The sequence below is a fragment of the Triturus cristatus genome, chromosome 9 (assembly GCF_964204655.1).
Source record: "Triturus cristatus chromosome 9, aTriCri1.1, whole genome shotgun sequence".
NCBI lineage: Eukaryota > Metazoa > Chordata > Amphibia > Caudata > Salamandridae > Triturus > Triturus cristatus.
In genome coordinates, this window is record NC_140592.1 from 460,652,972 (window position 1) to 460,670,191 (window position 17,220).

Below are 17,220 nucleotides of genomic sequence, written 5' to 3' on the forward strand. Positions count from 1 at the left end.
TTTGAAAGGGTAGAATGGAACAATTTGGAAGAAAAGCGGAGGGCCATGGGCTTGGGGTTTATGGTCATTGCAATACTGCTCAATGGATACTCAAAAATTACAGCGAAGATCTGAGTTAATGGCGGGCATTCCCTACAATAACTACTGAAAGAGGGACAAGAGAGGGATGTCCTTTGTCACCCCTCTTTTTCTCAAAGATCTTGTAAATACTAGCCCAGAGGATTCAGAATGCAGGTGAATGTCTCTGGATGACATCTTAGTGGCAGTGGCTTAAGTTGTGCAGCCATAAACATCCTTGTCTTGATGAGCTACATATATTCGGTGCTGTGTTAGGGAACAAGCTAAACATGAGGACATCTGAGACCATGGGCCTAAACATTCCGTGGGGGAGACCTAGTTGAGGGCCAATTCACCCTCCGCCTGGAGCTCGTCCACTATTAAATATCTTGGAATTCACCTAGCAGTAACTATCCCAGGGATGCACAAAGCCCATTTCCCCTCTCTCCCCAACCCCAACTCCCCCACAATCCCTACCCACCCAAATGTTAAGAAACATAGAAGGGATTACAGAGTTGGCACAATTCACTCCCTATTGCAGCATGGCCACATCACATCAATAAAAAGGAAGATCCTACCAAGTGTCTTGTTCTTGTTGCAGTAAGTCCCAATCCAGCTGGAGCAGAGAATATTGAGACAGATGCAGAAAGTTTATGTGGGTTTCCATGGGGGAGGGAAGAGGGTGGGAATAGTGTCCAGACCTGCACTTAGATCAATGGCCGAGTGTGGTCGGTTTCGCCCGATCTATATGCATATTACTGGGCCTTCCACCTCAGTACCTATTGGAGAAGTACAAAAACAAAAGAGCTCCATTGGTGTTTCTTGGATCACTCCCTAGCAGGAGGCCCAGTGTTGCATCAACTCAAGCATGTCATCTGGGAGAACAACGCTACTGGGGTGCCTGGACTTCAGTCTGGGTACCAATAGAGATGCATTCAAACATTTGCACCTTGTTCAGTGCATCAGAATAGTGGACTCCTCCCTAATTGAGATATTATGTTGTTTGAGTAGTAGAAGATGGACTATGTCCTGGGGAGACAGATATAGATAAATGCGGTTCAGATATTGGTTAACACAACAGGACATATAGGAGGCAGCAACGTACCACTTTACGAAGTTTGAGAAACCGCTGAGAAAAGTATTGGAGGACAAACATCTGACCTCTAGAATATGTAAAATTATAATAAGGACTAGAAAGCCCAAAGGGGCAATCTCAGATCAGTTTGCAGAAAGAGCTGCAGCTGACATTCACAGTGAAGCAATGAAAGACCGTATGCCTCATCACCTACAAAGACACCACCTCTGACGAGGGGAGGGAAATGGTGAGAAAAAGTCTATTCCATAGGCATTGGATCCAGCAACGCTTACATTCTATGAATAGCGAGAGGACAACACACTACTGGAGGAGGTGTGGACATGTGGGATCACTAACTCTTGTCCAAATTTGAAGGTTACTGATGGGACATATTCTAGACAGGGCCGGCCTGGGAACCAAAACCGGCCCTGGCAAAGTGCTTGGCAGGATTGGGGGTGCCGCCGAGCTCTTTGAAAGGGCCGGTTTTCTGCCGATTTAATTCAGGGCCGATTTTGGAGTTTATGCTGCAATAACGGCCCTGTAACAAAAACGGCCCCCAGGGGCCCAAAACCGGCCCCCACCCGTCCGGCCCACCAGGGGATTGCCGCTACGGCCAGTCCAGCCCTGATTCTAGATAATGGAAAAGATCATGTTAGCTATACAAAGGAAGTAATTGCATTTTAGTGAGGGGTGGGGTCCACTATTGGACTACTTCGCTGAAGACTACCTATTGATAACATGCCCAAGAACTCTAAGAGCATTAAAAATAATACTATGCTACGGGCTCAGGGAGCCGCTAACATAAGTAGGTCGGACATGGACATGGATAAGGTTACCCCTATCTTGAGTTGGAGAAAGGTGGGAACAGGGAGGCATTGCAAGTTGCAAAATTTAAATTAATCAAAATATATTGAACCTTAAAATTATCTACCTGACCTGCAAAGCATTTGAATTGCGGAAAGAAACCACACTTGAAAGCCATATATCCATTTGCCACGATAAAAAACAAAACACGCCTAAAGTCCAGTCACCTACATAAATCCACTCCTAGCACCTACAGGCAAGCTCATATTGGTGGTAGAGTCCTGCAAAGAAAGAAGCTTTAGAACCTGGGAAAAAAGAGACAAATCCCGCAGCCCGCCTCAGTTTAAAAAAACATCCAACAAACACTCTTCAAGAGCAGGTGTACTACTGAAGTGCACCAATGAACCGGAATCCACCTGTTACCCTTGCCTCCTATGTGTGCCCTTCATCTTCAACCTTGCATGGACTGTAAAAGATTAAATGCAGGTGCAGGGTTTTGAAGTAGCTTTGGAACAGTACCTGCTGCTATAAAAAAGGGACTTTAAATAAAATTAGTGAGAAAAACCATCAACTATATAACCTGTGTTGTTGAGTTGGATTTGAGCATGAACTAATATTTAGCAAAGCAGGACCTTTCCTTCTTCATCGCATTCACTTGGCCACTTACCTTGGGCAGATCCACTGCAAGGCGGACACTGTTGGGGTTCGGTCACATGCCAAGGGGAGCCGTCTCCTCCAGAAAAGCAGACTTTGCTGGGTACCTAGGAACAATGATCAGGAGAAACATAAGTGCAAAATATTTATCTGTGCCAGCGATGAGCGACAAACCCACGCCATATTAAAATTCTTGTAAACGAACAGTCAGACCGACCACAACAATGAGAAAAGAAGAAACCACTGGAATGCTGTCACGCCCAATTACCTCTTCCTGGGAACTGGATACTTTCCAGGATCACAACCTTAGCCCTGGGATCTAATTGGTGCCCTCTCTTATGATGCCTATGGCAGACAGGCCTAGAAAATGGCATGAATCACACACACACACTTGCCGAAATACAGAATAAAGAGCACGACAGAGTCCCGTGGCCCACCTGAGGGTAATTAACCCACAGGAACGTGGGTAATTACAAAGCACAGGGCCAGGAATTGGAGGCTGAAAAATAATTTCCCATTCCTACCAGCTGTTCCATTGTATACGTAGTGTACATTTTCAAGCAATACGGCACCACAAAAAAAACCGATTATATCTATAGGGAAACAGCCTTTAGAGCGAGGTATTTACTATGTTGTGACTTAGCTACGCATTTTTAAGCATGCATGTTTTTACAACGTATGTGGGGGGTCTCCCCCACAAATACATTGTTTTTTATTGAATAAACAATGTATGGTAATGGCATCCTTTGTAAAAATATATACGTTGTAAAACAATGCGTGGTTAAGGCTTGCGACCTATTACTCGGCGTTGTTCCGTCGTACAACTATATAAATATATATATCTCGACTTTGTAACGATGACACCTAAAGATAACATAGACATTTTTAGCGACCTTGTGGCCAAAAAAACTGATACATCTGACCCCACAGAACAAGAACATGACCAAATTCCAGTGGGAAGCAGTCAAGGGCCTGCAAGATGAAAATAACTAGTTATAAAACCATCAGACACGGGGGGCAACATGGTCCTTTTGACCAGAACCATGTATGTAAAGGAAGCCTACAGACAATTGAACAATCCACAATGCTACAGTAAGGTGGACATAAAATATCTGACTGACGTACAACACAGATATCACATGAGATTAGACGACTGGCATGAGGGCAGCCTTTTGACATGGGATGAGCCGAAATTCCTCAAGAATGAAACACCGACCACCCCCACTTTTTATCTACTCCCCAAGGTGCACAAAAATGCCCATGAACCTCCAGGGAGACCAATAGTCTCCTCCAAAAACAGCCTACTCGAAAAGACATTGACATTTGTGGACTACTTCCTGTTCCCCTATGTAAAAGACTTGAACTCCTACATCAGAGATACGAGTGACTTCCTGAAAAAATCAAGGACGTTGTCATGACGAACAACAATTGGCTAGTTAGCCTAGACGTAGAGTCACTCTACACTAGCATTCGACATGAGGACGGGCTCAAGGCATGTAATTGTTTCCTTAAGAAAAGGGACATCCATCTGCTCCAACACACACACATGCTCACAGAAATGATCAGTATTTGCCTAAAAGCGAATGCCTTCATATTTGAAAAGAACCATTACAGACAACTACAGGGAACTTATATGGGCACCTGCTTTGCTCCCAGCTATGCCAATCTCATGGTGGGCTGGTGGGAGAAGCAGGTGCTCTGGAAAGACCGCATGGAAAAATGGTATTGTAACGTCAAAAAGTGGCTGAGATACATCGATGACGTCTTTTTTGTGTGGGAAGGGAGTGAACAGGAACTGAATCTTTTTATTGATCTACTGAATGAAAACAATGTGAATTTGAAATTTACAAGAACCTATAGCAAGGAGACAATAGACTTCCTAGATTTGAAACTGTCAGTGGAAGAAGGAATGATTTGTACCAATCTGTTCAGAAAAAAAGACCGCAGGGAACTCTATCCTGCATGCGAGTAGTAGCCATCCACCCAGTTTCAGATGGGGGATACCCTACAGTGAGTTCCTCAGAGCTAAGAGGAACTGTAGTACGTCAACAGCATTTGAACAGACAACACGAGACATGAAAGGAAGATTCAGGGAGAGAGGTTACTCTACGAAAGCACTCAAACAGGCAGAAGCAAGAGTCAGAGAGCCACAAAGAGAGGAACACATGCCGGAAACTATCACGCTTGCTAGCAAGAGACAGGCAGCCTCTGAGCCAGTTCGCTTCATTACAAGATACAGCAGTCAGGCAGCACAGTTGCGTAAAATTCTGAAACACAGGTGGGGGATCTTGAAACAAGATCCCATATTGAGGAACAAAATAGGTCCCAACCCCTCAATAACATCCAGGAGAAGCACCTCACTAAAGGACATGTTGGTACACAGCCACCTGCAGGCCAAAGAATAAAATTGGCTCAAACATGCCAAGGGCTTCCGAAAATGTGGTAACTGCAAGACATGTAAACACAGTAACAATGTAACAGAGACCACACTTAGAATGGTAAAAGCCCCGTGGAAAATCCTCAAACTTATAACGTGTCACACGGAATTTGTAGTGTATGTCATAGTATGTCCCTGCAACTTGTGGTATATCGGTTCCACTACATTTCCGGTGAAGAAGAGAATTCTCGAACACTGGAGAGCAATAACAAATAAAGACCATAGTTACAGCACAGCAAGACACTTCACAGCAGAACATAATGGAGATTGGACCAAGGATAAATTCTTTGGGCTTGACAGTGTAAACTTGAATCCCAGAGGTGGGAACAGGGTAGGTGCTCTCCGTAGACTAGAGTCACGGTTTATTTTGCAAGCAGGCAGCAAATTCCCAGGAGGGTTGAATTTAGATGAGGAAATGCATTCGCATCTTTGATTAAGTTGGCTACTATCAGGACCAGTTAGAACTAGCCTCACACTCCCATTTCCTTCCTTCCCCCTCTGTCCCCACTCACACAGTTTACTCTTACCTACCAGTCTTATACATGTATATAGCCGTATGAATAGAAAGTTGCAACTATGATGGATGTTTTAATTAATGAAATTGTAATTATTTTGATTGTTAGCCTTAGCATCTGGACAGCAAATCGAGAAATGTATTGAATTGTTGTAGTATAGTTCCTATGACACGTATAAATGTATGAATTTGTAATCTTCTTTACAGGGAGACAACGTGGAAGGTGCTCGAGGGACTCACACACCAGCGATTAAAGTATGCGCACCAAGAGTGGAAGGTCGACTCTACCTGCTTCTCACTTGTTGATAGTTTAACTCACAGCTACATCCATAGATCACTAACAATGCACTATGCAGCTACCGTGACCACGTATATGGTACTAAACCGACACTCTGCTGGGATAATTTACCAGACTAGAGAAGGTTACTGGACTAGACATGCGCTCACAGACATTATGTCATAATATTTTACACAAACATCACTAATGTACACAAAAGCACCTAACACAGGGGAACTAGACCTACGATTGCAGCGCAGAAAAACGGGCACTGGCAGAGATAACATACAGCGCCTAGCCCGCGCTCTTTTGTTTTCATAGACACCTTGAAATGTGAAGTAAACATCTCAAAGCCATTAATTTGCATTTAGAAGTTTAAGAACACATTAAGTTGCAACGTTTTAACTCACAGTAAACACAAGTAAACACGTGTATTTCTTTTATGTTTATATTGATTGACACGTGGTATGTTTGACCACTCATGAAACTTTAAAGAGTCTTTGACCACATATGGGGTCAGGTGACCAAGACCACAGACGTGGTCGAAACGCGTTCCTTTGTCAACTGAGAAAATAAAAAACTTTACAAACCTGTTTGAGCGGACTCATGGATTTCCTATCCTGGCATTCTGTTTTGTGCGGAATATTATCTATATATACACACATACACACACACACACCCCAAAGGTTGCAGGGACGTTATAGTTAGGTTGACGTTTTACACTCAAAATAGCATAGAAATTCAGCATTTACAGTTATACTTATGTTAAGAAACTATAACTTGTGGCCTAGAGTTACTTAACGGTACAAATTATAGTTTCTAAAAGATAAGTACAACTACCGAAATTCTATGGTTTTGTGAGGGTAAAACATCAACCTAACAATAAAGTCCCTGTAAACATTTTTTTTATGTGACTTTCCATGTTTTCGTAACATAAAGTAATATATAATTACCGTACGTTAATGTGGCCTGCCGCTGACCCCCCCCCTCATGCACCCAACCTCACATGGCCGTGCGCAGCAGGAGTATGGTGTGTGAGTGGGCAAGGTTTCTTTTTTCAATTGGGCTTTGGAATCGTGGATACTAGGTTTCGAGCTGTGCACGGTGGTGGATCCGCAGATCGGCCCAAAAAAAATATTGGGCAATTTTTTGCCCATGAGGGTTCCCTCAGAGACCCCTCCATGTGTCCTATGGGGTCAGGATACCTCTATCCTGACCCTTTAGGTTTGTTTTTGTTTTTGTTTTCTCCCTAGGAGCCCAACCAAGAAACAAAATTGCAGGCCCAACTTTCCTTTTGGATTGCTGCAAGTCAATCATGGCCTTACTTTTCGCCCAGATCCCCCACGGGTACTCGTGGAGTCACACAGGATCCAAGCCCTAGATATCTATATTTTTCTTCCCATAAAATCTTAGAAACTACTGAACAGATTTACCCCAAATCCCCAAAAACACAATCTGCGGACCAAGATCCAGCTTTCTGCCAAATTTAGTGCAATTCAGTTCAGCCGTTTGGGCTGTAGTCATGACTAAAACTTGCAAAATCCCCATAGACATTGCATGGGGAAAAGGAGTTTTAGGGATCCCTTTTTCTTGGCCCCCACATGATGAATCACTCTGAAACTTTCCAGACAGCAGATGAACTAACGTGCGCACTAGTTATAAAAATTTCGCGAAAATGTTAATCAGCGCCAACATTATTAGCAAAACAAAAAGTGCTTTGTCTATGGGGAAATTTGGTCCTAATCACAACTATCTACTGGCTATCGCCAGTAGGAAATATATAGGTGATATATTTCCTTTCCACCTTCATGCAAACCGCCTTCCAATACTCCACGCGTCTTGAAGGCGAGCAGAAGAACAGCACCGACAAATCCTTCGTGAGAGGTAACTCTTATTTTTTCATAGTTAACTCAGCCTCCATTCATCCCGGGGCCATAACCAGCAAAGTGCAGGGGTGCATACAAACAGAAAAAAATATATTTTTTCACAACAAAAAAAACATAGGTTTCTGAGACTTTATAGTTAGGGGCAGATTTTACTCATACAAAACCAGAGAGATTCATCTGTTATAATTGGCTGACTTAACTATAACTCGTGCCCCCGCAATGCACTGCCTATGATCACACATATTATATCACTCATTTCATGGTCAGTGACATCACTGATGACATCTCAAATGACATCACTGATGACATCAGTGATGACTTTATCTAATGAATGAGTGTTTTTATTAAGTTTATGAGTGTTAAATATATAAACCAAGGTGTATTGGCGAATTAGTGGGTGTATGAGTGTCTGCATGGATGACTCAGTGGGTGCATAACTAAGTGAGTGATTATGTGTCTCAGTGAATGTATGTTTGAGAGACTGGTTGTATGAATGTGTGAATTTGTCTCAGTTGATGTGTAAGTGGGTGTGTTAGTATGACAGTGAATGGCTATATGGGTGATTGATTGGCTGTCTGACTACCTCTATGGTTATCTTGGCGTCTGTGGGTGACTAGGTGTGTGACTGCCTGTATGGATGAGTGGTTGGGTGAGTCAGTGGCTGTATGGGGTACAGTATGCATGCGTGAGAACCTGTATGGGTGAGTGAGTGTCTGTATGGCTGTGTCGGTGACTGAGTGCATTTGTCAGTATGGGTGAGTAACTGGGTATGTGAAAGGCAGTGTAGGTGAATGATGGCGTATATGAGGGACTGTATGCTTGAGTGAGTGAATGTGAGTGGCTATATCGATAAGTGCATACTTCTGTCAGTGACTGTATAGGCGAGTTAGTACGTGTTACTATTTGTATGAGTAAGTGGGTGTGTGTCTATCTGTTTGGGTGAGTAAGTCTCTGTGTGAATGGCTGTAAGGGTGAGTGTTGGACTTGGCCCTTCTGGCAGGTTCACCCCTGAACTTTTTGCTTTTTATTGGTGACTTGGTGTGGTGATTTGTTTGGTTCCTGCGCACTTTCCCTGTGTCCCAGGGTAAAGTGCGTGCGTGCTCTGAGTGCATGTGGTGAGATAGGCCTGCCCTCCCATAGGAATGCATGGGGAATGTATGGGCCCCCAGTAGTTCCTGATGCGTGGGGTGTGCAGGCCCGAGTTTGGTATGTGCGGACTCGTGGGAGTGAATGCTGCGCGATGATGTGTGCGGCGTGCATGTACCTAGTGTGGAAGTGCCACTTCTGGAAGTGGGCACTTCTGTGTGCAGTGTGTCTGTCGCGTGATTGGCTGGTCATGTCATGTGACGGGCTAGGGATTCCCCAGAGTCAGGATGAGTCACCCAGTGGTGAATGGGGAGATCAACAGCTAGATGGGTGGGAGGAGTACACCTGGGTCCTGAATAGGACAGGGTTTTCCACACACAATGCTGGCCCCGCCCCCTGTGGTGCGACTGACGACCCTAGCCCTGCCAGTGAATAGAGTGAGGGGCTGAGCACATCAAGGGTGCTCCCCAACCAGCTGCGACTGGTTTTCCCCCTCACCCTGAACCCAGAACAAAGGGATTTGGTGTATAAAAAGGGGCTGTGTCCCCTTACAAAATGTTCTTGTTCCAAACTCGAATCTACCAGGGGCATGCTGCTGCTGGGGCCCAGGGGAAGGCTTGCCTCCCTGGGCCCTGCCCAGCCCCTGGATACCTGGAGGACTTCTGGGACCCTTTTGGACTTCATTTGCTGTGCTTCCTTACTAAGCCTTATGGACTCTAGGCTGCCCTAGCGCTTGGTGGGCGCTGTACCTGCACTCTGCTGAGAGGCGCTTCATTTCTGTGGCAGAGCGCTTCCCTGGTTTACCCGAGCGCCTCTCTTTGCTGCCTGCAGCGCTGGGCTGCGATCTTTTTTTAGAGGGAATCCCCAGCGTAGGGATTCCCCCGCCTTGTGTCCTGTTGCGGGTGCCCACCCCGCTTATTCCTTTATTTCTAATTGTATGCAGGTGCCCACCCTGCGTCTTCATTGCCGTATTATCCCTATTGCGGGTGCCCAACCCGCTTATGGTTGTTTTATTGCGGGTGCCCACCCCGCGATCATAGAAGGAGAAATCACCGCCGCGGCCCGAGCTTCAGTTCAACTGCCGCCGAGTCCGCGGCCCGCCTGGTTGTGGGCGGGGCCGCGGGACGGAAGCGGAAGTGCCGCCATTGTCCCCGGAGCCTCGCAGGCTCCACCAGAGAAGTCCCGGTCCCGAGATGGGGGACCGGGCGAGGACCGGCGCCTCCAGGGACGGAGCTCTCCTGTGGTGAGAGAGCCCCGCAGGCAGCGCCGAAGGCAGACTAAAGGCGGAGGGGGCTCGAGGCACATTGCCGGTGCCTGCCCCACCGCGGATGAAGAAAAGAGCCCGGTAAGTGGGGGCTCCTTGTTGTTGGTGCCCCTCGAGGCACAGTTCTCTCGGAGCGGCCCCGTTTGGCAGCGGGTCGCTCCAACCGGGACCGGATATTTCCTAGAGAGCGAGTGGCGCTCCCACGGTCAAGGGGCCATCTTTATGGTCCCAGAGCCCCCTGAGGGGGACTCCAACGAGACGGGCAAAATTGGTTATAGAGCCTAGAGGGCTCCAACGTCCCCCGCATTGTTTATGTTAAGAGCGCTAGTGCGCTCCAAAGTGACTTTCTGAGCCAGGTGGCTCCAGCGTTTCGGATAATGTGTTCAGGGGCCAGTGAGAGCCCGTGCCTCCTATTTGCCTTCCCCAGCTGCGCAGCACTTAGTGCCAGCTGCAGCGTTTAGGCCCTGCTTTGTCCCCAGCTGCCCAGCAAGTAGTGGGCAGCTGCTACGTTTAGGTTCTGGTGCGTCCTGGACTCTAATGGGATTGAGGTGTTATTGCGATTCATGCTAATGTGCTTTTGGGTGCTAGGAAATGTATTGTGTATAGCATGTTTTGCGCACCCTGTGTCTGATACCTCTAAATGTGGTTATTTCTGCCTAGGAGGTTGTTTTACCTGCGTAGGTTGATGGTAGGGGGAATGTACTTCCCTGTGTTATGTACGCCCCTAGAGTAGTTACACTTAGGTGGCTAGGTCTAAGGCGTTAGACTTGCGAGAATTGCATAATGTGATTTATGCCCCTGTGATAGATGCAGGATAGGTTTTATACCTGATGCTAGTGTGATGACGCTGAGGTCATTAGTGCGCCAGTAGAGACTGGTTGTGCTCCACAGTTACTGTGTGTTATGTCCTATGTTTACTATTGGTGATTTGTGCTATGTTCTAAGTGCTAATTCCTGACAGGGGTCCATGTGGCCCTGTCCCCTGTACATATGATCCCTTGTAAATTCTGCCCGTGCCTGTTGGCACATTGTAAAGTGTGTGTTTTTATCTAATGTGTTGTGTATAATACAAAGGCTATTTTTATAGAATACCTTGTGTGGAGTTTCCTTTGTGGTGGGCCTTGGGTGTTGTTGCTGGGTGCGCGCGCAAACGCTTTACACATCGCCTCAGAGATAAGCCTGACTGCTCGTGCCAAGCTACCAAGGGGGTGAGCAGGGGTTATCTTTGGCGTGTAACTTCCTTGCCCTGACTAGAGTGGTGGTTTCTGCCTGACTTTGGCGCAAGCCTTAGCCAACCAGAAATCCCATTTCTAACATTGGTGATCAGCGGTGGGATTTGGACTTGCGTTTGCGCTGTACCGCAGCAGCAACTGGCCACACTACAAAACTCTGCATTTAGATAAATCACATGGTATAGGGATTATTGTTTTAAAGTTTGCTTTTAAATGTCATTTCTTTGGAAATGTGTTCTTGTGCACTGTGAGTTAGGTGTCCCTAGCTCGGGAGGGTAGATCATCCCCCTTAGTGCATTGTGTTTTCTGGATTCACCAGAGGGTGGGATCCAGTGGTGGCAGCAGATGTGTGTCCAGTGCATGTATTCCCATTCCCAGTTCCCGGGGTAGTGGTACCTGTGTCACGTGGTGGTCAGGTTGAGAAATCAGGGGCGGTAGAAACTGTCTTACCAGTCCTGGGAGGGGTTTGGAGATGAATGTGTAATGCGCTGGATGAATGTGAATGTCCCATTCCCAGTTCCCAGAGTGATAGTACCTGTGTCACGTGGTGGTCAGGTTGAGAAATCAGGGGCGGTAGAAACTGTCTTACTAGTCTGGGGGGTGTGAGTGTGGATGAATGTTGTGTTGCACTGGAAGATTGAGTGTTAAATGGTGTGTGTAAAATTATTTTGAACTTGTTTTTGGGAGTAACCCTAGAAGAATGGTGCAGGTATCTCCACAAACCGTTGCGGCGGAGATGGTTTAGAGTAGCCCAGCTAGGTACCCTTATTTGTGAGGAGGTTGAGTGGTCTCACGCCTGAACTGGTTGAGGGCGTGACCCTGGGTTGTATTCCCAACCCCAACCTCAGTCTCCAGGACTGGTTGGTTCCATGAGGGAACACCAGGTAGGGAGCCTAGTCTGTCCTGTTGTACTGTTCTTCGAGGTGGTTCTTCCTGTTTGAGGTAAGCTGGGAGTGTCTGTAGTCAGGCCTCCATCAGTTTTGGTGTCGAGCAGTGCCACTCCTAGGTGGAGGGTGCAGAGGTTCAGTTTTGAGGGGTGAGAGGGGGAAGAGTCCCCAGTGGGAGCCAGTGGGTCAGGGGCCGGCCAGAAGGGCTAGGCCACCAATGAGTGACCATGGTGACGCCACTTCTGTCCTGGGGCATCTTCACGCACTGTCAGAGGGACAGGAGGTCGTGAGCTCTGCGCCAGGCAGACTGTCACACGACACGCTAGGTATGTGTCACCCTCGGGAGCGTATATGTACTCCCAGGAAGTCCTGGTTCTCCGGGCAATTGTGAGGTGATACCCCCCTGATAGCAGGTGGGGTACAGTTGTGAGGGGTGAGAGGGGGAGAGGTCCCCAGTGGGAACCAGTGGGTCAGGGGGCCGGCCAGATGGGCTGAGCCACCAATGAGTGACCATGGTGACGCCACTTCTGTCCTGGGGCATCTTCACGCACTGTCGGAGGGACAGGAGGTCGTGAGCTCTGCGCCAGGTTGCTGGGGCATCTTCACGCACTGTCGGAGGGACAGGAGGTCGTGAGCTCTGCGCCAGGTTGCTGGGGCATCTTCACGCACTGTCAGAGGGACAGGAGGTCGTGAGCTCTGCGCCAGGCAGACTGTCACACGACACGCTAGGTATGTGTCACCCTTAAGAAGTCCTGGTCCGCCAGGCATCTGACCAAAGGGTACGTCCCTCGGTTGGGGAGCCAGTAGCCGGTGTTTCCGGATCTGGACGTAAGGACGACTGTAGTCAGTGTCCTGGCCGGTTTGCCTTCTAGGGGTACCACTCCAGTTGGGAGGGTGCGGAACTCTGGAAGGGGGTGCAGAGGGAGGGCGGCCTCGCCTCTGACCCCGGTGCAGCCGGCGAACTTGGATCCCAGGTGGTAGACCAGTTGGTGGAGAAAGGTCCTGAACTGGTGGGAGAGTTGTGTTCTGGTGGGTGCTTCCCTGGGAGGGTGCGGAACCCCAGAAGTAGAGGTAGGGTGGGGCATTCTTGCCCGTGACCTCTGGTCAGCCTGAGGGTGCGGACCCTAGGTTGAAGGATCAGTGGTAGTTGGGAACTACACTGAGAGGGAGAGTGGAGAATGGCTTGTATGCCAGGGGTTACTACCCCCCACTCTGGGTTTGGCAAGGACCAGTGGTATCTGGGTGGCCTAGGGCCTGGTCCTGGCCGTGGACAACTAGGTAGTACCAGTGGGGTAGCCTAGTTGGGCCTGAGTTCTTTGCGGTTGTTTTTTTTTCAGATGGAACCATGTTGATTGAGAATGGCGGAGAACCGGAGAGTGTCCCTGCAGTGCGGGCCTGCGTCCGTGTTCTATCGCCCCAAGCAGGGAAGACCATCACGGTGGTGATTGGTCTGCCCTGCGTTTTGGCTGGAAGGGGGTTGTGTTGGACTTGGCCCTTCTGGCAGGTTCACCCCTGAACTTTTTGCTTTTTATTGGTGACTTGGTGTGGTGATTTGTTTGGTTCCTGCGCACTTTCCCTGTGTCCCAGGGTAAAGTGCGTGCGTGCTCTGAGTGCATGTGGTGAGATAGGCCTGCCCTCCCATAGGAATGCATGGGGAATGTATGGGCCCCTAGTAGTTCCTGATGCGTGGGGTGTGCAGGCCCGAGTTTGGTATGTGCGGACTCGTGGGAGTGAATGCTGCGCGATGATGTGTGCGGCGTGCATGTACCTAGTGTGGAAGTGCCACTTCTGGAAGTGGGCACTTCTGTGTGCAGTGTGTCTGTCGCGTGATTGGCTGGTCATGTCATGTGACGGGCTAGGGATTCCCCAGAGTCAGGATGAGTCACCCAGTGGTGAATGGGGAGATCAACAGCTAGATGGGTGGGAGGAGTACACCTGGGTCCTGAATAGGACAGGGTTTTCCACACACAATGCTGGCCCCGCCCCCTGTGGTGCGACTGACGACCCTAGCCCTGCCAGTGAATAGAGTGAGGGGCTGAGCACATCAAGGGTGCTCCCCAACCAGCTGCGACTGGTTTTCCCCCTCACCCTGAACCCAGAACAAAGGGATTTGGTGTATAAAAAGGGGCTGTGTCCCCTTACAAAATGTTCTTGTTCCAAACTCGAATCTACCAGGGGCATGCTGCTGCTGGGGCCCAGGGGAAGGCTTGCCTCCCTGGGCCCTGCCCAGCCCCTGGATACCTGGAGGACTTCTGGGACCCTTTTGGACTTCATTTGCTGTGCTTCCTTACTAAGCCTTATGGACTCTAGGCTGCCCTAGCGCTTGGTGGGCGCTGTACCTGCACTCTGCTGAGAGGCGCTTCATTTCTGTGGCAGAGCGCTTCCCTGGTTTACCCGAGCGCCTCTCTTTGCTGCCTGCAGCGCTGGGCTGCGATCTTTTTTTAGAGGGAATCCCCAGCGTAGGGATTCCCCCGCCTTGTGTCCTGTTGCGGGTGCCCACCCCGCTTATTCCTTTATTTCTAATTGTATGCAGGTGCCCACCCTGCGTCTTCATTGCCGTATTATCCCTATTGCGGGTGCCCAACCCGCTTATGGTTGTTTTATTGCGGGTGCCCACCCCGCGATCATAGAAGGAGAAATCACCGCCGCGGCCCGAGCTTCAGTTCAACTGCCGCCGAGTCCGCGGCCCGCCTGGTTGTGGGCGGGGCCGCGGGACGGAAGCGGAAGTGCCGCCATTGTCCCCGGAGCCTCGCAGGCTCCACCAGAGAAGTCCCGGTCCCGAGATGGGGGACCGGGCGAGGACCGGCGCCTCCAGGGACGGAGCTCTCCTGTGGTGAGAGAGCCCCGCAGGCAGCGCCGAAGGCAGACTAAAGGCGGAGGGGGCTCGAGGCACATTGCCGGTGCCTGCCCCACCGCGGATGAAGAAAAGAGCCCGGTAAGTGGGGGCTCCTTGTTGTTGGTGCCCCTCGAGGCACAGTTCTCTCGGAGCGGCCCCGTTTGGCAGCGGGTCGCTCCAACCGGGACCGGATATTTCCTAGAGAGCGAGTGGCGCTCCCACGGTCAAGGGGCCATCTTTATGGTCCCAGAGCCCCCTGAGGGGGACTCCAACGAGACGGGCAAAATTGGTTATAGAGCCTAGAGGGCTCCAACGTCCCCCGCATTGTTTATGTTAAGAGCGCTAGTGCGCTCCAAAGTGACTTTCTGAGCCAGGTGGCTCCAGCGTTTCGGATAATGTGTTCAGGGGCCAGTGAGAGCCCGTGCCTCCTATTTGCCTTCCCCAGCTGCGCAGCACTTAGTGCCAGCTGCAGCGTTTAGGCCCTGCTTTGTCCCCAGCTGCCCAGCAAGTAGTGGGCAGCTGCTACGTTTAGGTTCTGGTGCGTCCTGGACTCTAATGGGATTGAGGTGTTATTGCGATTCATGCTAATGTGCTTTTGGGTGCTAGGAAATGTATTGTGTATAGCATGTTTTGCGCACCCTGTGTCTGATACCTCTAAATGTGGTTATTTCTGCCTAGGAGGTTGTTTTACCTGCGTAGGTTGATGGTAGGGGGAATGTACTTCCCTGTGTTATGTACGCCCCTAGAGTAGTTACACTTAGGTGGCTAGGTCTAAGGCGTTAGACTTGCGAGAATTGCATAATGTGATTTATGCCCCTGTGATAGATGCAGGATAGGTTTTATACCTGATGCTAGTGTGATGACGCTGAGGTCATTAGTGCGCCAGTAGAGACTGGTTGTGCTCCACAGTTACTGTGTGTTATGTCCTATGTTTACTATTGGTGATTTGTGCTATGTTCTAAGTGCTAATTCCTGACAGGGGTCCATGTGGCCCTGTCCCCTGTACATATGATCCCTTGTAAATTCTGCCCGTGCCTGTTGGCACATTGTAAAGTGTGTGTTTTTATCTAATGTGTTGTGTATAATACAAAGGCTATTTTTATAGAATACCTTGTGTGGAGTTTCCTTTGTGGTGGGCCTTGGGTGTTGTTGCTGGGTGCGCGCGCAAACGCTTTACACATCGCCTCAGAGATAAGCCTGACTGCTCGTGCCAAGCTACCAAGGGGGTGAGCAGGGGTTATCTTTGGCGTGTAACTTCCTTGCCCTGACTAGAGTGGTGGTTTCTGCCTGACTTTGGCGCAAGCCTTAGCCAACCAGAAATCCCATTTCTAACAGTGAGTGTCTAGGTGTGCGAGTAGTTCTATGGGTGACTCACTCGGAGTCCTAACTAGAACTACCTACGCGCCACTGGGTAATTCTAGTTAGGTCAGAGTTTCCACAGGAAATGTGTTTTTGTGTTCCAAAAAACTTTGGCTCCATTAAACACATCTCCACAAAACTTTCCCAAAAAGTGCAATTTTTCACTAGTTTGTGCATGGAAAGTTTCGACGTGATCCGTCAAGCAGGGCCAGAGAAAATGAAATCCTAACTCATTTTACTTAGACTTTTTTTAAGAAGCGCTACTACAAAAACTGCTGAACAGAATTACACCATATTTTGTGGGAAGCTAGACCGTAGCAAAAAGCCAACAAAAATGGCAGCCCAGGGCCGCTCCACCCTTCCCAAACCATTTTACGCTATGGGGAGCCCATCCCCCTGGGCCACATTCCATAAGGTGAGGGGTGCACAGGGCCCCCAAGCAATTATAAGCCCCGGAGAGCCCACCCCGGGCCGAAATGTCAAAAAAAGGGGAGGGGGCTACGTGCCCCCCTCCCAGAACCTTCAAATGCCCTGGGGACCCCATACCTCAAGTCCAAGAAATGTTTTAAGCCTTTGATTGCCTTGGGGACCCCATGCCCAGGGGCCACTCACTTGCTGTGTCTCTGGCCCCATCCCCTTTAAAAAAAAAGAAATACAGCCCTGGTGGATGGGGTGGCCCCAGGGTCAGGGACCCCCGGGCCTAATAAGGCTCTGGAATGGGGAGGGCCCAAATGGCCCGTCCCCTTTTTTATTGGTTTGGTCCTAGGGGATGGGATCCCGGGGGCCTAATAAGGCTTAGGGAGTAGGGCTGCCCAACCCTCTTCCCCCTTTTATTATATTTGGCCTCAGTGG

At 49.1% G+C, this 17,220-nt stretch overlaps 2 protein-coding genes across 6 annotated transcripts in view; both read right to left on the reverse strand.

Moving 5' to 3' along the window:
- The window catches only part of LOC146798143 (G protein-coupled receptor 4-like), a 287,428-nt gene that overhangs the window by 140,924 nt on the left and 129,284 nt on the right, over positions 1–17,220 (reverse strand). The window contains exon 2 of the mRNA XM_085625388.1: positions 2,604–2,697. The gene's annotated coding sequence lies outside the window, so the exon portion shown is untranslated. The remainder of the gene's footprint in view (positions 1–2,603; positions 2,698–17,220) is intronic.
- The window catches only part of LOC146798144 (G protein-coupled receptor 4-like), a 238,217-nt gene that overhangs the window by 91,717 nt on the left and 129,280 nt on the right, over positions 1–17,220 (reverse strand). For all 5 annotated transcript variants that reach the window (XM_085625382.1, XM_085625386.1, XM_085625381.1 and 2 more), the window contains exon 2: positions 2,604–2,697. Coding sequence is in view for 3 of the 5 variants with exons in the window: in XM_085625381.1 (XP_085481507.1) it covers positions 2,604–2,697 (94 nt within the window). In the remaining 2 variants the exon portion in view is untranslated. The remainder of the gene's footprint in view (positions 1–2,603; positions 2,698–17,220) is intronic.